The 21,535-nt window shown below is 41.7% G+C and overlaps 1 protein-coding gene across 1 annotated transcript; it reads right to left on the minus strand.

Annotated features, from left to right (window-relative positions):
* Positions 1-330: 330 nt before the first annotated feature.
* SENP5 (SUMO specific peptidase 5) lies at positions 331-17,435 on the minus strand. The gene is made up of 9 exons (XM_050902283.1): positions 16,412-17,435; positions 12,805-12,910; positions 12,497-12,644; positions 11,800-11,847; positions 9,815-9,892; positions 6,999-7,136; positions 5,221-5,304; positions 3,207-3,257; positions 331-3,116 (listed from the first exon to the last, which is right to left on the minus strand). Exons 1-9 carry the CDS (start codon positions 17,367-17,369, stop codon positions 3,006-3,008), a joined length of 1,722 nt encoding a protein of 573 aa, XP_050758240.1. The 5' UTR covers positions 17,370-17,435; the 3' UTR covers positions 331-3,005.
* Between the last annotated feature and the right edge of the window lie 4,100 nt (positions 17,436-21,535).

A 21,535-nucleotide genomic window follows, 5' to 3' on the forward strand; every position in this document is an offset into this window, starting at 1 on the left:
AGACATTCTCAAGGAGGAGTTAATTAGTCCAGTTTCACAGGATACACCATTACAGAGTCTGAGATTCTGACTGCCTGTGATTAATTTCAACCCTGCACCAACATACTTTGCTTACATTAGCTCTGTTTTCAATTTCCCCTCCTTTTTTTTTTCCAGAGGCCTCTCACTGGTGTGTTCATAGCTGGAGACTCAAGTGCAACTCCTCTGTACTGCCCCATAACCAACTGGAACACTTGTCAGCAAACCTCTAGATGACAAGAAAGCACATAAGAAGCACTTTCCAACATGCATCTTTCCCCTCCCTGTTCCCCAATTCACAAGGCAGCAGATTCAAATGCAAACCCCCCTCCCCTCAAATGATCTGGTACACATATGTGCTTGCTTCAAAGAGTCCATGTTCCCATTAAAGACAAAGTTCACAGAAATACCGTGCTTTTACTGATGCCATTGATAAAGGGATCACAATTAAAGACTCCTCCCAACCTCTGATATAGAGGAAAATGGATTCCTACCAACCAGCAGTAGGCACCAAGTTTCAGGAAAGGACTACCTGTGGTCCAGTGCTCCAGCACATTCCCATGCAATGAAAAATATCCATCAACGAGGCAACTTCCACAAAAAATAAGGGTCTTCCGTGGAGGCACCGAGTCTCCCGGGCTGGCACACTGTCACAGCACACCTTTCAAACTTCCCTACCAAATAGCTTAAGTTCTGAAAACAAAGGCAACCTGCTTATGCAATTCCCTTTCTGCATTTCACTCCCTTTCTGCAGGGAGTCTTGCTTGAGGATATAGCTTCACTTGCATGCATCCAAAGCTGGCACTGCTTTCATGTCTCCTCTTGGTCACCCAATTCTCCCTCTTCGTTCATGCTGCTATATACATTCAGTGACAAGTTACACTGAGCCGAGAACTCCTCTGTCCTCTGGGTTAAGAGCAGCCTTTTCGCTGAGTGAGTTTTAACCTGGATCAATTCAGCTGGTCCCACCACATGGCAGCATTTGGACCACTCATGTGATAGCAGTGCAGAGAGAAGACAAGAATGGCAGCCACTGGCTTACATGTTCTACCCTAGCACGTGAGAAACTACATCCCAAGTTTCAATTTTCATGGAAGTCACCGTCCACTGCTCTCAGTCACTTGCCCCAAGAAGGTGCTGCTGTTTGTATCAGTAACACTTCAGGGAAACACAAAGAAACCATGTGCTGTGAGGTCCTCCGCACCATGGGTAAGTGTACATTTAGCCAGTTTGGGTCTTAAGGTTCTTTTTGATTCAGGAAGTTCCTTGTTTAAATTATCTAACCAAGTGCTTAAGGCCTTCCTTATCTTGCTAAATTAAGCCAGCCCTTGCCAGCTGCCAACAAGGGGAAGCGGGAACACACGAGGATACTGCAGGACCTCCTTCTCTAGCACAACACAGCACGCACACACTTCCATCTCCTGGCCTGACTGCGCTTGGCACTCCCTCACTTCTCTCTGCTCCCTCCCGTAATCTAGGAGGGATTTGCACCTGGCTTAGCTCAAGCCTGAATTAATTTGCAAGACAGGGAAGTCAAAGTGGTTTTCCTCCATCAGAAGTCAGGGCTACAGACAGACACAAAGTGAAGCTGTGCAACAGATGATGTTTAGCACTGAAAATAGTTTTCCTCTGGGCTCACTCCTTTATCTGGCAGAAAAACACAGCAAAGACATTTGCTGGTGTAGCAGTCCCATACAACAGTCTCTTCAAACAAAAGTAGCTCTCTTCAGCAAGGAGCACATCATAGTTTACAGATCAAGGTGAAAAACCAAAAGTCTCAAGATCCACTGCTCCCACTTATCCCTGCCCAGTGCAGCAATACGGCAAAGTTCAGTGCTGGACTCGCAGCCTCCCATCCCTCCGGAGCAGAATGACATAATCTTGTTGTGTTTGTACAGCACCCACCACAAGTGCTATTATTCCCAACCAGACCCATCGGTGCTACTGAACACAAACAAAACTAGGGATGTTTGAGACAATCAAACAGCAGATGCAGCAGAAAGGAATTCATTTATATTTGAACAAAGGCAATAGCCAATGGGAGGTTAAACACGACAAGCTTGAAGGGAGGTCATTTGAAGACAGAGCTGAAGGGAGAGATGCCGAAATGGTACATTTCACTGCATACTGTGGAACTGAAAAATGAGCCAAAGCCATGTGAGATATAAGCAGTTACAGCCAAGGAGTTTATCTTAGTATCTAAGCTGTGACTCTTCACGGCCAGCTTTATAATTCTCCTTAATACACACATCATGGAGACTTCTGCAGCATATAGGAACATACCATCAATCAGACTGACTGAACACCTTTGTACTTTTTATGATACAGACAAGTGCTGAAGCTTTATTTGTGCAAAGGCTGCTTTTTATCTATAGGGACAGGCTGATAATGACAGCTGGATAAATGTTAACAGAACAAACTTTATTAGCAACTTGAACTATTTAAAAGAGAGGTCTCCACAAATTAAATCTGTAAATGAGTTTAGCCACCCCAAAAAGTGGTAATTCAATATTATACAGCCACAACAGGGACAATGGAACTATCAAATAGGTTCTAGCTGTTCTTTTTATGGCATTGATTTTTTTTGATACATTCAAAGCATTATTGCATCAGAAAACATATCATGCATCTTTATGTTTCCAGACAAAGTCGCCTGTATTTGTCATTTCTAGCTACATCTCAAAGGTGCACCAAATCTACAGTTTTATGGTTTTAGTTGCATGCTTTGCCTATATGCATGCTGAGATAATAAATATTAAATACAGGAAAGAACATAAGAGAACCAAACTGACATAAGGAATATTTTATGGCAGCTCTGTTATGTTCTGCCAGTTAAAGAGCTTGTCAAAAAATTGAGGTAACAACAGTGGCCACACCACTCAGCTGAGAATCGCTCAAAATTCACGGAAGTTTTCAGAAATTCAAGTACACAACCACCAGCTGCAACTTGTCAGAAATGCCAGGGAAATTAGGTTGGCTGCATTTTATTAGTCTATTAGCTGGCGTTCACACAGCTCCTTGTAAATCCTTTTTCTCACTCGGGGCATATCTTCCTGGGAGAACTGAAAAGGCTGGTCTAAGGCGAGGCACTTGCAGTACTGAGGAAAAGGAAAAGGCTCAATTGAAAAAAAGGACACTTACTATATGAACAATACAGGCCACTGATTTTTAAAAAGCAGTACTCTTACCTGGAGCACAAAGACCCCACAGTCACTGTCATTTTTCTGTTGTGGAATGCACTAAAAGGAAAAGAAACAAGAAGAGACATGTTAGATCTTTACTTATCCTTTTATTCTCTACATCCTGCTTAAAGTCCAAAAGGAGATTTGGCAAAACGATCAGGTATCTCGTTCTCAGAGCTAGCTGTTCTGCAGCACTAGAAACTGGAGTTGTAATTACTTATTCTGATCCCAACTTTTGCAAGGTGACACTCAACACCTTGTTAGAATAACACCTAACATTTAGAAAAATATATAGTGTAGGACAGAAAACAAATAACAAATCTTTCTTTCAAGTTTATTTTCTTTTAGTGACCTACACAGAACAGCTTCTCAATTAGTTTAAATAAATGTTTGTACAGCACTATCTGCTTTACACAGGACCAAACTATATCAGCAAAGTCACACAGGCCTAGAGGAAGATTACTCTCAGCATCCATGCTACCAGCAGTGGCTTTCCTCCCCCAGCCACACCAAAGGGTCTCAAAGAACATGAAGAGTAGTACATCATCAGGTGACAGGACCGAGCAAGGCAGTCTCATTTCAACCTTCATTATTTCTTCAAACATGCTCAATTTTGATATGCAGAGCTACTAAGTCCCACTCACTAGTGCTGCTATGTCTCTGGCACCTGAAGAGGAAAAGTAATTATTTTTCCTCAGCTCCCAGATCTTCTACCTCACAGAATGCAGGAGGACAAACTGACTGCACAGGGTGTGCATGAGTGCAGAGAGGAATCATTTCATCGTTGTATCAGCATCTAAAAATAAACCTGTGCGAGGAGGGAGCTGTTGGGAGTATGTCTAGTGTGCAATGACCTGTTTTATATCTTTGGAGCCATTATGGGATGGCTACGCAAATCACATATTCCCTCATTTACACTACACACAAGTTATTCCCTTTTATTGTTGCCAGACTTTGTTTACTTGTGATCAAATGCAATGTGCCACAAACAGCCCTGGAGACCAAAGCCCTCTATCCACAGCAAATATAAAATATAGGCAGTAGCAGCTTTAGCCTGTTCCCTCCCTCATCAAATCCCATCCATTTGGCATAGTTCAGAACAGTCCTTTTGGGAGAAGTGAGGAAGCTGAGGCCCCAGCTCATTCAGTCCTTGACCTTGTGCCAACATGGGCACCAGCTACAGGTTTTGCTGCACGGATATTTAATTGTCCAGAAATTAGGCTCAGATCACCAAGTCACCTGCAGAAAGTATTAAAGACCTGGTGGGAGCTGAATGAGCGACAAAGCTCTAAATCCCATGTGAAACCACCTGTGTCGCTCCTAGCACTCTCCACATGGTCAGCATAAAACAATTTGCTACTTGTACAAATATATGGGTTTAGAAGTGTTGTGGTTTAACTCGGCAGGCAGCTAAACACCCCACAGCTGTTCGCTCGCTCCTCCCCACAGTGGGATGGGGGAGAGAATCGGAAAAAAAAAAAAAAAAGTAAAATTCGTGGGTTGATATAAAGACAGTTTGATAGGACAGAAAAGGAAGGGAAAATAATAACAATAATGATAAAAGAATTAGAATACACAAAAGTGATGCACAATGCAATTGCTCACCACCTGCTGACTGATGCCCAGCCAGTTCCCGAGCAGCGGCCCCCCGCCAGCTTTCCCCCCAGTTTATATACTGAGCATGACATCATATGATATGGAATATTCCTTTGGCCAGTTTGGGTCAGCCGTCCTGGCTGTGTCCCCTCCCAGCTTCTTGTGTCCCCCTCTCCCCCCAGCCTCCTCGCTGGCAGGGTAGTATGAGAAGCTGAAAAGTCCTTGACTTAGTGTAAACACTGCTTAGCAACAACTAAAACATCAGTGTGTTATCAACATTATTCTCACCCTAAATCCAAAACACAGCACTATACGAGCTACTAGGAAGAAAATTAACTCTATTCCAGCTGAAACCAGGACAAGCATCCGCCTCCTAAAATCTCCCAGAAAGTCAGACTCCAGGGCTCGAAGTGCTGCCATTTACCTTTGTCACAGCAGTCTGCCAACCCTGAAGAAACTCGGGGCGATTCTTCTCTTTTGCTTCAGTCAGCAAATACTTTCGAATGTTCTTTAAAAAGGAATGGAAAAAAAGCAACAATATTATTCACCAGCTAAAGAACAGGAGAGAGACATTGACATCTTTGCTGGTATCCTTTTGACAATGAGGACAAATTTCAGGTGAGCATTAGCACTAGGAGCTGAGCTCAGATCTAGAGGTAAAGAAATGAACTTTGGTGGGTACTGTGCCTTCTACCATCAAGGCTCATTTTGGTCTATCAAGGGGAGCTTTAACACCCCTCAGCCCCACTGTACACTGGTATACTTAATACTAGACTAGCTGTGGCACTCAGGCACAGAGCCAGAGCGCTCTCAGACATGCAGAGACACACAGTGCAGTCTGGCATGTGTTCTCTCCTGGCTTACTTGGCTGACACCAAGACCCTTACATTCGATATGATAGCATTTTCCTGCCTGAATCTCAACACAAAACACTTTGAGTTCTGCAGCTAATCAACAAAGCTCCAGGGAGAGCTTTAGTGACATACAGGAAAAAATAGTCTAACATAAGCGAAGAGAAGGAAGCAAGATAAATGAGCCTATGGTCTTGGGTTAAGCAAATTCTTCTACTTCTCTGTAAACAGGCTGGTGGTTTATAGCACAATTTAAACACACTCCAGCACACTAACATTCACCTTAGTGGGTGGATCACGGTAGAGTTTTGGGTATTGGCCCCCCTTCCCCTACAAAGGGCAGGAATAAAAGTGTCTCATGTTTGTGAGACATTTAAGTGCAAATGCCTTGCCTGGAGTAGGATGGGAGAGGCCACATCGCAAGACTGCAGGAGAGACTGTAGGGCTGCTGAGAGGGACCCCTGGTTTACGCCACAAGTTCAGAAGCTGAAGACCGTGAGGTCTCTCGCTCCCAGAACAAACATTAGCTTCATCCTCAGCAAATGCCAGCAGGAAACTAGTATCTTCATTCAGAAGTCCTAGCTGGGAACTCTCTGGGGTACAATAATTACAACTCTTCTGTAAGCCAACAGCTACACACAGTTAAAAGTAGAGGGCTGCTGCATCAAGCAAGCAATTAAGTTGACAAAATTAGCTTTTGTAAGAGGGTCATTACAATTTGCTAGTCCCAGGAAAAATTTTCTGGCTGCTCTTTACCAGGAAGACTGATAATTTAACTCCAGTGTTCAGGTTGCAGCTTCGAAAGGTTGCCGTGTTATAATCAGAGGTACACACCCCGCACCAATGCGGACAGAGGAAAAAGGCAACATGCTGTTAATAGCACAGTAACACGTAAACCCCACTGGGCAGCACTACAGCATCTTCAGTCCTGTTCTCTCACCCAGGCAACCTCCCCCTAAAAGGACCACAATTTATCATTTCCTAAACACAAGTCCCTCAGCAGTTGAAAGAACTGCCTTGACTCTCCCCCCGGCTAGTCTGCTTCCCTATGGCACTTGGCTTTGAGCCCCTGCTTTTTGCGGGAGTGACAAGACAGAGCCACAAAAGGTGTGCTGATTACATGGTCAGGCTAATTAGGCAATAGGCAATCTGACCTCAGCTCCCAGCTCTGGCGTGACCCTTGAGGTCTGTGCTTCAGACTCCTCAGCAGGACAAACTGATTCTCATTTCATACACAGCAGGACAACAACAGACACACTGCGTTTAAAGTTTAAGGCTGAACAGAAAAAGGGGGGGGTGTGTTTGTTTAAGAACACAGTTCAAACTTTGCAGACACAGCTGTCACTCTTACCTCTACACAAAACTTAAAATGAATGCCTTGGGAATCATAAAATGAAATAATTCGATTGGGGATGTTCACAGTAATGAGGGACCAGTGGACTTCCAGGTGAATAGGAATTAACAAGAGAGTCTTTTTGAACAAGTCCACCTGGCAAGAACAACAATATACGTTAGAGACAATTCCACAGGCAGAACACAGCAAGCAAGAGATTAATCGTATCTAAGTCTCCTCTCCACCATCCCGTAACTGAAGTTTTCTTTTGCCCCCTCCACTCTTTCACCACATTCCTCATGTTTATCTCATACACAACTTATTAGCAGGCACAAAAATACAGTTACAGCCCAGAAAGCGGCTAAGGAGCATTGTACAGTACCAGAGTTAGTCACCACTGTATTTGTGGCAAAATCCTGCTCACGTTGCACTTTAACATCTGCGTCAAAGTGGGATTTCTTAAGTAACGATGGTAATACAATCGAGCTTCAATTTGGGTTAGCTACGTATATTCAGTAATGACACTCCTGCAGTGTGAGCACCACTGATTTCTATCAGAACTGCCTCATGGATAGGTGACAGATGAAGCAGTTGTGATTACAAACATCCCACAAAACCAGCAAGTTGGTGCAGTTTGACTCCCTCTGCTGTAACACAGGCTCTGCAACTTGTCAGAGGAAGGCAGAGAAGGAGCGCACGATGCTTTGGTGAGCAGAGGAAAGGAGGGGGTGAAGGCAGAGCAGATTCAGCCTTTCTTGAACTTAACTTTGTAGCAGATGTACTGTGGTCACAGGCAAGCAAACAAGGTAGAAGGTCTTAAAGTACCGAACAAGTAGATCAGATACAACACCCCTGGTGTCTGTGTGGCAGATGAGCCCTTATGCTTTTGGAAGCCAGCCAAGCCAGGGCCTTTCATGATTTTCCTTCTCCCAGCTCCTCTCGAAATGGGTGTCTAATTGCTGGGTTTTTGGTGGTACAGTCCAGAAAATAAGCAAAAATAGAATACTGAACTAAACGAACTCATCCTGTGGGAAGACTTCTATGCTGCTTTTTTTTTTTTTTAAGCACTGTGCAATTTGAACAGTACATAATTGCTGCACTACTGGTAAATGCAGGTCGTTTGTAGGAAAGAAAAGTGTATTTTTTGAGTAACAGTGGGAAGCTGAAGACACAAAAAGGTCTGAGCATTCACAGCAGTTATCAGCCAAGCCTTGCTCACAACAGTACTTTGACTGTCACAAGCATCGACAATCCCTGCTCCCACCTGCAGAAACTGCTTCCTGACCAGATTACAGCACACTCGCTACACAATGATCCATCATTCTTGGAGAGAAGCAGAGAGATGTCAGCCAGCAGAAAGCTGAGCCCACAAAGGAAAACTGGAATAAGATAAACGAACTACCCCTTCTGTGATGTCCAGCAATAGCAGAGCCATGCTAAGCTCAAGGGTCCTCACGTGACCCTAGTTGTGGGATTGCTGCAGGTATGCAAACCTGTAGCAGAAGAGTGGAAAGAGGCAGCCAAAAGCTGGAAGGGTCTTTAGTTAAGACCTGATGTACAGAAAGAATGGTGGCAACCTAGATTTGCTTCACTGAGACAGTGCAGAGTCAGCTAGCTGACGTGACAGTGGATCAGAGCAAGAGTGCCAATCTGATCGGTGGCCAAAAGGGACAGACACGAACAGGAGCTTTGAAAACACTGCAGCTAGACACAGAAGAGCATGTCCTTCTAGGCTCTGGCCTCCTGTATCCAGGGAGAGTACATTTATAAAACCTGGTACAATACTCTGGTGTGTTTAAAAAGCAGAAACAAGTTCCCCTTAATTGCGTATTGCAGGATGAAGCAGTCTACTGAATCCTGCCAACAGAAACTGCTTAGTTCTCATTCTTGCTTTAGAGTTTCTTCAGGAATTTAAGTGTAAACGTCTAAACAACTGTCCTGCTCTCATCTGGTCCCTCCTCAGCAGCAACAGGAATATAGGTTCTGCTTTCAGAATCTACCTTCACTTTTGGGGTTTTTGCAAAACTTGAGTTGCTGGAGAAAAAGAACATTAAAAAAAATAATCTGGGAATATTAAGCACCAATATTCAGTCTCTCTTTAAAGAGATTTTAATAAGTTGTATGAATAGATTTTATATTTGGATAATGAGTTCATCTCTAACATTTCACAGATGTGTGCTATTTAAGTGCTTTAACAGAAAGATCATACATTCAAACATGGTCCTTGATTAGTCTTGCCTCATCTCCCATATTAGAAAGGACAAATGTTCACAGAAAAAAAGAAAGCACTGCTTCTTGTATTAGCTACGTCAGAAAATATCACAACCCATGATCTGGTATGGGTTCTGGAAAGCAAGGTGAATTCTGTTCTTGTCATGCAAACAACAGTTTGTCTTACTAACCATGGGTCTCTAATTTCTGCTTTCTAGTACCTGTATCTGTTACTTGGGAGTAACAATTTGATTTTATCAAACAATCCCAGTTTGAGATAAAAGGAAGAAGCAGAATTAAGTCTGCTCTCCTGTAGATTAGCATACTCAGCACTGTCAGGAGCAGTAAGAGACATTTCTTGCAGCTAAATTAACAGCTTGCATGAACAAACACAGAGAGATAACCTACCACTGAAGATGAAGCCATTCAAAGTACATTTTCACAACATAACCATACTAACTTGAATAGTGCCACCTTATTATTTTTATTAACCTCTCCCCACTTTGTATAGCTCCTTTGCAAACCCATCCTTTGCAGATAACACATGGTAACCCAGTTTCAAGTCAGAGATTCAACCCAGCCCAAAAGAACCAGAGCACTGCCGACAGAGAGTTAAAGGATACCTTTTTAGTCCATCGTTTTACCCCATTATATCCTTTGGTTACGAGCTGTCTATGAAAAAAGCTGTTAAAGAAATGAACCTAAAAAAGAGAGAGAGGAGGAATGAGCACAGAAATCTTCATGCACAGTCATTCCCCTTCCCCCAGGATAATTTATACAAAACAACTTGTAATGAGGCAATATTTAATGCAGGTTTAGAAATAGAACCCCAGTAGGGACAAAGGCTTTGCCAAGCCTAAACTATTGCTGTTCTTCAGCAAGCAAATAAAGCAAGCCTTATTTTCCTATAGTATATGATGTGAGCCACTGCAGCATTTCTATTTACGCTTTTGTATCTCCAGGCATATCATGTTTAATTTTTTGTTGGGGACGGACTTGGCAGAAAAACACCAGGATAAGGAGTTACAGTTTTTGTTGTTCTTTACAGGGATTAAGGAAGAGAACACTGGACTGGCAAAGCAGAGGTGGTGGAGAAGGGAGTAACTTGTTTTTAGTTGCTGGAAGCTCTGAGACTCAAAAGAAAGAAAAAATTTATCAAAACAGTTATGAGATTTAATCCAACATGGTCATTTTTATTCAACTACTATGACCAGCTTCAGACAAAAACGATATTCTGCTATTTAAAAAGATTTTTAAGTAATATCACATCCATTTTGTAACTAAAAACCTACATTTATGGCAAAAAACATAGGCTTATGTTAAAAAAAATTATTTAGCTCCAGGTTAACACTATTATTCCCTGTGCTTAGCTCTTGCAATTACGGGAACAGATTAATACCAATGGAAATCTGCAACATCTGTTTTTAATAATTCTGCTAGTGTAGAGGTGGTAGAAGGCTTGAGTTATTACTTGAAAAAAAAAGTCAGAAAATTCAGCATCTGAAAACACAGTCTAACACCCATTAGCTATGCCAACAGACTTCAAAACCACGTTCTGAGGTACCAGCACAAAATCTCCCATGAGGATTTCAATTATGCACTATGAAGAAAAAGCAGGCACAAGCAAACAGATACAATCTCCAATACCACAACCCTAGCATACACTCAGGAAGTACAGAGAATACTAATGAAGAATCACCATCACCACCAATCAAAGCAACAACGCCCTTTCTTCTGAGCTTGAAGATTTTAAGAGTTACATTCTGCAGAGCTCATCTAAAAATGGCTTTGTTTGGTTCTTCCTTTGTGGTGTCACCTGAAAATTGTTCAGCTCTACTAGTAAACAGATGGCTTTTTATAATTGCCACTGCTGCAAATTTAGTCACAGAAGGGGGGGTTGTTTTCTTGATTATTTTTTTCCTTTCTTTTTTTCAACTGCCACCAACAGTTAGACACTGCAGTTGGAAAGCAGTAAGCATTCTGTTGAGGATGCACAAACCAAAGAGAGTCCTGCAGAGTCAACACTGCTGAGGAACCAAGCAGCTCTGCATCAATTCACATTCACCAGGCAGGCAGCTGACGCAGTTTGAGCTGTTACAGCCCCCACAGCTGCGAGGTGGGTGGGTGGGCGAGTGCAAGCAGCACATGTGCATGGTTCAGATGCTACCATTCATGGTTTGTCATCTCAGCAGAAATCTGTCTTCATCAGAAATTTCAGCTGAAACACCAGACTGGTGAGCAAGGGCATGGATAAAGCACTTTTGAAGCAGATAAGCCGGAGACAGAAGCCTCTAGGGGAGAAAGGAGAGTGGGATGGGCGAAAACAGGGCACCTGTCTTCTACAGGTACATCAGTAACATCAGGCTACCACAGAGACCACCTGCAGAGCTAATCCAGTAAGTTCCTGAAACAAGAGCAACAGCACTGAAAACTGTATTTTAGCACAGGAAATGAAGAACATTTGAGCAGCAGATAGCAACAAATTATAATGGAACCCCTCAGAACATCATTGAGCTAAATATCAATTCTGTATCTGAAATATTCAATGTTTCACCCTTCCCTCTCAATCTCTCATTAGATATATTTGCATAATAACAAAACCCCTCACCTTTTCAGGGACTGCATCCATTACGAGTTCACCATACATGTTAATTATCTGTAAGAGTTAGTGAATATTTGAATACGTACAGAATAATTTTGTAAAACCCAAATTCACAAGTTCCCATAAAATGTAGGACCCTTCACACTTAAAACAGCAATAAGGAAGTGAGCAATTATAGTAATGTTTTGCTGGAGTTTGAAGGACAAGCACTCAGGAACTAACAGTGGTCAGCCCAGAGAGAGACTGTAACTGGCTGCTTGAAGTCTGCCTCAATCTGAAATGCAGTTTAATTCAACTTAAGTCTACTGGTGCATGCCCTGAGCACTGCAGCCTTCTTGGTTTTTTGGCTGTGGGCCACACAGCCTGCTGCTTCACTCTGCTCTTCTTGTAATCTGCTTGAGCTTGGGGAAGATGCTAAAACCTATATGGGTAGCCACTACTTTCTCAAAATAGTGCAACATCATTTCTTCAAAAGGAAACAGTTTAGTTGTGACCTCCCATCCTCCAGACTTGTAATCACTATCATTGCACCTGCCGTTCTAAAAGCTGCTCACCACTTCTTCTACCTCTCTAAGTAGTACCTTTACTAAGTGTAAAGTAAGGATATTCTGCCTATAACGTAGCAGAAGGTGAACAACTGATATCCCAAGATAAATGGGCTAAAAAGGGGTAAGGACGCACATAAACACCAAGCATCTCTGACCTGGTCGTTCAGCCAGTTCTGGCCTTCCAGTGTAGCTAAATCATCCATATCTAGCATGTGCTTATTATAGAAGACCCGGAAATTGCAAGTGGAGGTTTTTGGATGTTTTTCCCGATACTTCATGATTTCCCTGGTGATAAAAGGTTTTCTAAAACAGGATTGAAAAGGTAGAAAAAAAAATAGTCAAGGTCATGTCAAATGGAATTCTGTTCTGCTGGGTGTTAGACATGGAGCGTGCAGTAGCAATGCAAGCAATTTGTCCTTTACAAATTTGACAGAATAGTTTAGAATTTGATACTGCTACACACCTATGGGAGAAATCTTCATTAAATACTTCTTTTAATCTTCCCATGACATCTTTTTCACAGAGTGGTACTAAACTGCCATATTTCTTCATAACTTCATCTAGGAATCCTTTAAATATACCAGAAAAATGAAAGTGCAAACATATAAAAAACTTTCCGAGTTCACTAGTCTAATAAAGCAGTCATTTCTCCCAAGTACGAGCAGCAATCATTCTGCACCCAACCAACACACAGCACCGCACATGGCAAGTATATATTTAAGAAAACTAAGCCCAAATTGGCAACATTAAATAAAAGCGGGGGTAGGGGAAGGAGAACAAAAATTTAAAAAAGCAGGAATCTGATCACTCAGCTTTACAGGAAAAGATCAGACCCCATTCTTGCCATATAAACACATATCTACATCAAACTAATTATACCAGTGCTACGAGGAGAATCCATCCCCCTGCCTATGTCAATTAGCATCTTAAATAATTTTACTGCAACATGAAAAGCCATCAGTTTCTGCAACAGTTTTCATTGAAAACCCAGTATCTTGTCCTTACGGTATGCAGAATTACTCTCCTCAAATGTAAGCAGCCTTGGTTGGCAGAGTTTTCGCAGTCTGTTCAGTTCCTCTGCTGCCACCATAGCGAACGGAAAAGACACCAGACAGACTCTCAGCAAGTTTAACTCATTTACCCTTGTATCCTAGGGATGGCATTTAAGGTGACACAGACAGCCGTGTCAGCCTGCCATTTCCTGGGAAAGCACTGGGCAACCATAACACCAGAAACAAGATATTAACTAGGAAATAATGAAGAGATGAATGCTGGAGGAATTAAAAAACCTAGGAAATAGATTTTTTTTTTTTTTTCCTCAGACACAAGACTGGAACACTGGAGACATAAATCCCACTCAAGCATCCAAAACCACTTCGAGAATGAAAGAGAATGGAAAACAGGATTTCAACACTTGCTAGTGAATAACAGAAAAAAGACCAAGTTGTCTAGCTTTCTGAAAATGAATTTTCAAATGCAGCAGAAAACACGTGTTCTGTGTACAGAAAGCTGGATCTGAGATCAGAGTCCAGGGAAATTGCACTAACCCAAACTCCAGGACTCTTCTCAGGCTGGGGTGTGATGGCAGAGAGCATCATTGGACAGTGCAGTGTATGTTCAGCTCTCTGCTTACTAAGGCTTTAACAATACTTCCTGGAAATTTTCAAAGATCAGGATGGGAAGAAGAAAGATGAGAGAAACATCTAACAGAAAAAAAGTGCCAGAAGAACAGCAGTAAGAAAAGAATAAAAAAAGAAAGGAGAGAGACCAAGAACAAAACACAAAGAGCCAAGAAAGGCAGTGAAGATATAGCAAGAAGTACACCTGGATGTGCGACAGAAGGAAGGCAGGATTGAAGAGGGAGATCAGACAAGGAAGCATTCTTCATGGGAAGATAACCTTCCTTGCAACTCTGCCACACACTTGTCTAACAACTTTTATCCCTTACACCTTAGCAGACTGTGACAGGGAGGATATTTCTCACTCTGGCTACAAGTCTAGATAGATGATGCATGGGGCTTACAAGTGTACCTTACTCTTTTAATATATAAAATTTTTAAAAGCTTTTTATTCATACACACAGAGGAAGGATTGTTCTCATAGTTACAGCTAACAGCAGCAGAGATCCAGGAAACCTCTAGCTAGACTCTGACCTCATGTGGGCTGGTGTAACTGAATAACTCAAGGAGGAAAATACAAAGTTCAGACCTGGTGCAAGATCAGACACCCATCACGAACAGGATTTATCATGGAGCTCTGTTTGACACCTAATAGCACATCAGGATGCACTAAATATTGCAGCCCATTAACATCCGAGTTCAGCTGCTGCAGAGAAATTCAAAACCCGAGAGCATCCCTAACACACCTCCTTCATGCATCTACCCTACGAACTCTTGGAGGTTAGCAGTATCTTTTAGGGTGCAGTTAATTATTAACAACAGTCCTAAACAGACAACAACTCCTGTACACAGTTATACAAAAATTAAAATTCTTCTTTACAGCTTTTCAGCTGAGAAAACTCCAAAGTGCCATACTATCAGTATGAATGTGTATGTAGCGTAGACTTGGCTTCAATCCTCAGAGAGGAACCCTCAACTCTGAAGAAAATGGAAACTGGTCTCACCTACTTTCATGCAGAAGCTAGGTAAGAATTCTCTTAAAATTGTCAAGTGTGGGAAAGCTTAGTGCATTTGCTGTCTGTCTTCTTAATTTTACTTTTTAAAGTTATTCAGGCCTCCCATGAACAAGAACATGACTGCCTATCGGACCACAAAACTTTAACCTTTGCCACCCGGATACAATCTTGGTTCTTGACTGTTACAGAAGGACCACATCCCTTTTTCTGCTGGACAAACTCTAAAACTCCATTGCAGAAGTGGTCTGTTCACTGTGGTACCACAGTTTCTCTCAAATTCTCACACAGCGCCTGGTCCTTGCTGGATCATGTAACGCCAGTCAGAGAGAAACACATCCCACACTAACTTGCGGATATAGATGTGGGAAGCTCAATCATCTTTTGAGGTTCAATGTCTCCTTCTTCACGTTCTGCTTTAGAGAATCAATTGCAAAACTGAAGGAAAAAAAGGTGGGCACAAAAATCAGAGCATGTCAAAATTCAAACAACCCCTTTAACACCAGTTGACACCAGCTTCAGGTTTATGGGAATCATAATCAGGTTCAGGTTTATAATATAATCAGCTTCAAGTTTATGGAAATCATAGCCAATTTCTCCAAAGGAAGACTTCAGTTATCAGAACACCACTGAACTTGAACATTATATTAATGGTACTAGGTGGCACAATGTGTTACATTACTCCTCCTTACTATGCGTATAGTATGCTGCTATACATAAATAAGACACCGATTACTATTTTTACCATGTTCCTCTTTAGAGAGACTATCAAATACCGCATGCTCAGCACTGAGTAAAAAAATCCCAAAGCCTTTTTGCTGAACCTTTGCTAAGACTAGTCTTGCCTTTTTAAAAAATATTGTCTAATAAGATTCATTAAGCCTACTCTATGAACAATTGTAGAGAAAACTAAGTGACACTGAACAATATTTGGCTATTAAAACCTGAGATTCATTAAGTGATTTAGTTTCATTCTAAGACAGAGCAAGAGAAGATAAGATAAGGCTGGAAGGAAGCATGAGAACACTAAGGATTTTCAAAAACCAAGTTAAGAGTAATAATTGTCAATCATTTAAAAAATTAGAAGTTTTAACCCCATATCATCTTCTGAAATCATATGATAAAAGAAATTTTAAGTGTCTATCAACAATTTTCTGCAAAGATTCCAATTAAATTACATTGTATTCTCTAAAACAAAAGAAGCAGAGGCACCATGCAACTATCCCTCAAAATAGCTTGTCAGAAAAGCATTGATTTGTCCTTCCTTCATGCAGCTCTCTTCTTTGCAGCCTCATTTCATTGTGTTATGCTAAGCACCCTTTAAAATTCACAATAAGAAACCATTTTAATAAAGGAATTAACACGACATGTGAACTCCACGATACATCCAGCAGTTTTCAGCAACTCCTGAAAGCCCTAAGATATGTAAAAGGTATACCACAAAGCCACGTTGCCAACTGCTCATCAGCCACCCGGGAAGCTTTCTGACTGTTCCTTTTGCCTCCCTTCCGAGTTCCTGATTTTAGTCCTGTGCTTTCTGGTGAAGGCTCCTCAAGAGGACTTTTACAGTAAGGGTGATCTAGTAACTTTGCACTAAAAATGTCCAGGTTTAAGGAGCCCTCTACTTCCATTTGGCTAGAGCTGTCCTCATTTTGTGCCAGCTCCATGGATAAAGGTCCATTTGCAAAATTATCATTGACATCAGAATCCTGCAAGGAGGATTGCAACAGTATCATTCCATCTACACCCATAACCTCATTAGATTCTGCATCATCTTGACCTGAAACAGCCATTTCTTTTCCTGCCATGGAAACGAAAATGTCAGAGCAATGATCCTCTGCCAGAGCCCCGTTGGTCTCCACCTGGTGCAAGGTCTCTGGCTCCGGAGAAGCTCTAGCATGCAGTTCTGGTGGGACAGCATCTGCGCTGCCATCCTGCCCTCCAGATGCTGGCTCCTCAGAACAAAGCTCAGCACGTGGTAACGCATCCTGCGTACGGCAGATCTCAGGTGCACATATTTTGTTCTCCTCACCTAAAGATTTGGGTGTATTATTGTTCATATCTGATAAGCTGTACCGGTTGCAAAGACGGTTACTTTTAGATTTCCAGTAGGAAAGCCAATTACACAATCCACTTTCAAAATCCCGCTGGAGCGTCTCTTGATGGTCCCTCGTAACTTTCTCCACCCACCTTGGCTTGATTTTTCTCAATTTGCAGGTTTTGCCTCTTGCTCGAAGTTCCGGGGATTTTATAATTCTATACCGAAACCTAAACATAGAAAGTTTCTTATGCATCATAAATAAAGATCTCTTTTTTACAGTATGATGGTTAAATTTGGACCTCTTTATAGTTGTCAAGGGGCCACAAGTTCCATTCCACTCCCTTTGCAACAGCATTTCCTTTTATAGTTGTTTAAAACGACTAGGACTGTGTTGCCCTCACCATTATTGCTCTCCTCCGCGCTATATACAAAACCACCTTTCTTTACAGGTAAGGCAGCACCATCCAGCGTACCACATGAGACATAATGGATATTGCCAGAGATGCTATTAAGAATAGCGACAGTTTCAAATTCTTCATTCAAGAGATCTTTACTCTGAAAGGATTCATTGTTGAGTTTTCTTACTGCTTCTCCAGATGGGCTTTCGGCTTTGCGATAGGGACAGGATCTTTTTGCTCTCAGTAGTTTTGTAAGGAAAGCTGTATGGTTCAACAGTAGGGTTTTGATAGGTTTCTGCATTTAGAGGCACATCAGGAGCCCACCTGCTTTGGAGCTCAAGTGCCTTCCTTCTGCACTGCAGTTTTCTGTACAGTTTGTTGTGATTTAAGCTCACAATTAGCTGAGCACTCTGTCTGTTCTTCTTAGCTAGGGAAAATTGCTTTTGGAAGCAGTATTTCCCAAGCTCCCCAAATCCAGTGGTCCATCTTCTAGACTGGGCCAGCAACTGACTTCTTTTCCAAAGCAAATGTCTTCTATGTTTTTTCATTTTTCTGCTGCATTATGATCTCGAAAAACAGCTGAAAGAATAAGGGAAATGAATTCAGAGTTATCTGGACTGTAACATAATAGCAAAACACTAAGGCACATTCCTCAGGCAACATGCCTATCTAAAATTCCACCCATCCTCCAAACACAATCCCACATTCCCTAGGACATTCTCACTTGCACCAAAAGGAGAAAGTTGCAATGGCTCGGTGTGTAAATAGGCTCTTCTGATTTACCTTCCCTTGAGGTAAAGTAATAAACAGGTAATCCCCACCCAGCCCACACTCCCTATATGTAATTTCTGACTCTCTAGCCTGAGGTTAAATCTCTCTCAATACCCACGTTGTAGAGCAAGAACGGTTAGCTAGCTTGCCTCAAAAGGCTTTTGAAAAACAAAACTTTGAAGTCCAAGTTAGTCAACAAGTGTGTGCAGGTACCCAATTCCATCAGCACTGTACAAAGCAAACGCTTATTCTTGTGCAATAAATGTTAGCAGGCACTCTGAAGACACTTCACATGCTCACACAAATTTTTCCCTTAAAGGAACAGCAATGCACATACGGCTACAGAAATTTTGATTCTCTGACTAGATAAAGAATGACACAGCTTACTCTTTGAAGTGGTTCCTCTATATTTACAGTAACAGCTCACTCTATATGACACCACCATCAGCTTCTATAATCAGTGTTTATCTTTGCAATAACAAAGCAATATCAATGCAGGACACCAGTTAATCACCTTAAAAATCCCTTTCCCCACTAAAAACCTGCATCGCAAAGTGTGCAATAAGGATATATCTGAGACTACACAAGAGTGTAAAGCCTGCACAGTAATATCTATTAATCTTCACTACATAACTAAAAATAGTAAGTCAAAGGTAGAAGAATCCAGAAACACACGGGGAAGACATCAGCCGCACACACAACATAGGATGTTTCATGCAAATTGTCCCAGCCTCACCAAGTACATTACATCCTGTATTTTACAACAGTTCGTATTTTCCTCAAATTCAGAAATGGACTTTGCCCCCCTCCTCTATCCAACTGATTCTGACTTACAGACTATTATAACAAATTTTCCCTCAGCCACATCTGACCCAAGCATTACACGTAGGCATCACCTAGCTGAGAATAAAAGAGCCTATAAATGGAAATAAAAAAAACCAATTGGACTTTAAAGGCAAATACAAATGCTAGACACCTGGAAAAACAGGTATTTAAAGGCTGACTTAAGAAGCTCTTCTGCATTTTTCACTCTACTCATCTTAGACACAAACAGCAGGTGGCTTTTTTTTTTTTTTGTGGAGGAGTGGGAGGGGAGTAGAAATGCAGAGAGGATGAAGAACATCATTTAGCACTTGGGTAAGGTATTCCCACCATACAGAAAACAGTCCAGAGTTCACTACCTACAACCTAGAAAGGAACCCAGCTACCTCCACTGACAGAGATGTGCAAGACAGTACAGCTTAACAGTATAAGCACTGCAATAGGGTCTAACACTTTTGTAACCCTCTACTAGTCACCACACAACTTAGTTATCATAAAAATCAGGACATAATATCTCATCAGGCCAATTTTCTCATACTTGCTCTTTTAGCACTTACATATTTCTCTACACTAGATCCAGCTTATGCCTGCTTTTAGGCTACAAACTCTACATGTCTGTCTATTGTGTACAGTATCTACAAAACGTTCCTTGAGTGGCCCCAGTAAACATCAGCCAAACCACAGTCTTGCTACGACAGCTTATTCCAGTCACACTTCCATCCAGGTAAAACAAACCAATCCAGCAAAATCACAGCGCTCTCAACAGAGCCACGTACACAAGGGGCTTCTGCCAACACGGCGAGTCTCGACTACTCTTGGAAGAGCACAGCACATCAAGGTAATGGTTTCACTGCTTCTCAGAATCTCAGCAATATGTGCCCAGTAACTGTGCAATATACCTGCCGGTTTTTAAGAACACTCCTGAACAATTTGGAGTCAGTACTTTTCTCCTTGCTCTCTCATAGCAAAGTCCAACAAGCAGCATCCCCTCCATGGGCACTGCCTCAGATGTGGAAGAAGGCTGAGCAACCGCTGGTTTTCTGAACAGCCGGGGATTACGCAGGAGCTGAAACACCTACAGCTGCCATTGTTTCACCCATAGTAGACTGAACTAATGATCACAGTGGGGAAAATACTGAACTAGATTCTAGCAAAGATAAGTCCTGACAACAAAAAGAACCTGAGGCAAACTTGAATTGAGAGACACGAGTGGTGCCACAGTTCCAACACAATCAATTGCAACAGCAATCGAAATAGCTCATTTGCGCATTAGCATAATGAAATCCAGCTTCTTAAACTGCAATAAAGGAAGATCTTAGGAAAGCTATTCTACCCACCTGTTCTCCTGCTTTACTTTTCACTTAGATCATTAAAAAATGCTTCACACTATAACTTACAGGATTAAAAAATACTTCATGTTTGTCTGTGAGGCACAGACCAATTTCTCCACATTGAAAGTTTTTTCTGTACAAAAAAGTTTCTCCTTAAAATGGGAAACAAGTCTGACTAAGCCATTTAATCCAAGCAAACCTTTCCTGCCCTCCCCTCTCCCTTTTCAAACATAATCAATTTTGAGTCTGGATCCCTTTAAAACAAAGACCTCCAAGGAGCAGTTAATCCCAGTCCTAGGAGCTGAAACAGTTCACTTTTCTAATAGCAGTATTACTTAGAGTGACAAAAGATAATCCATATGCAAATATTTAATTAAAGGTGCTGCTTGAACAACTTATTTTCCATCAGTGCTACAAGAGTATTACTGGTTTTACTTGGCAACATAAATCAGCAAGGCAAAAGGACAACTTAAAAGTGCACTGCTAGAAAAGGAACTGAAGCGAGCAACCTAAGACCAAAAATAAAGCAAGCACCACCCAAAGTTTAAGAACCTGAAGAGAAAGTCACATCTTCGCCCCATACATTGACACAGATGAAAAACCTCTGAAGTCGAGGAATTTGCACCATTAAAGGAGTCATTTGCCTAGTATAAGCCATACCTCCACTGCACAGGGATGCTGACAAGACTACACTAGCAAATCCTAAACCCAGAAAAGCCCAAGATGTACACCTCCCAAAGACCGTAAGTGAAAGAAATTTACTGTCATTCGTCCTCACCCCTTCAGCTGTGTTTGACATACCATCTGCAAATGATTAAATATTAAAAGGCACAATCTCTTTTGCACTGGACAAAGACAACCCCGAACTGTTACAGCTCTGTACTAATGGCAGATTCTGGTTATAAATTTGCTTTGTACTCTAAGCTTTTAAAAAACATATTTGGGAGCCACTCAGTTTTCAGAATAGAGACTTACGCCAAGAGCTCTGGTAAGTTACAAGCAAGCATGCCTTTGTATCAACTTGACATAAAGCTGGCCTAAAATTCATTGAACACCTACACAACAGTAACGGAGGAATGAGGGGCCCTTGATCCTTTACTGAGTAACAAATTCAGCGCAGATACATGCTGTATTTTCCTTAGAGCAGGTAGCAGCTCACTCCATTTGCAACTTACATGGTTGCAGCTTCAGTGAAATTA

Source organism: Gymnogyps californianus, chromosome 10, assembly GCF_018139145.2.
Source record: "Gymnogyps californianus isolate 813 chromosome 10, ASM1813914v2, whole genome shotgun sequence".
NCBI classification, from domain to species: Eukaryota; Metazoa; Chordata; class Aves; order Accipitriformes; family Cathartidae; genus Gymnogyps; species Gymnogyps californianus.

Excerpts from the sequence above, each read along its gene's own strand:
- SENP5 (XM_050902283.1), bottom strand. The coding sequence starts at position 17,369 with ATGCTGTTGCAAAGGGAGTGGAATGGAACTTGTGGCCCCTTGACAACT. Across the intron at positions 12,911-16,411 it reads GTTGGCAACGTGGCTTTGTG|GATTCCTAGATGAAGTTATG; the intron begins GTATACCTTTTA and ends GTATATTTAAAG. Across the intron at positions 3,258-5,220 it reads GGCAGACTGCTGTGACAAAG|TGCATTCCACAACAGAAAAA; the intron begins GTAAATGGCAGC and ends TTTTCCTTTTAG.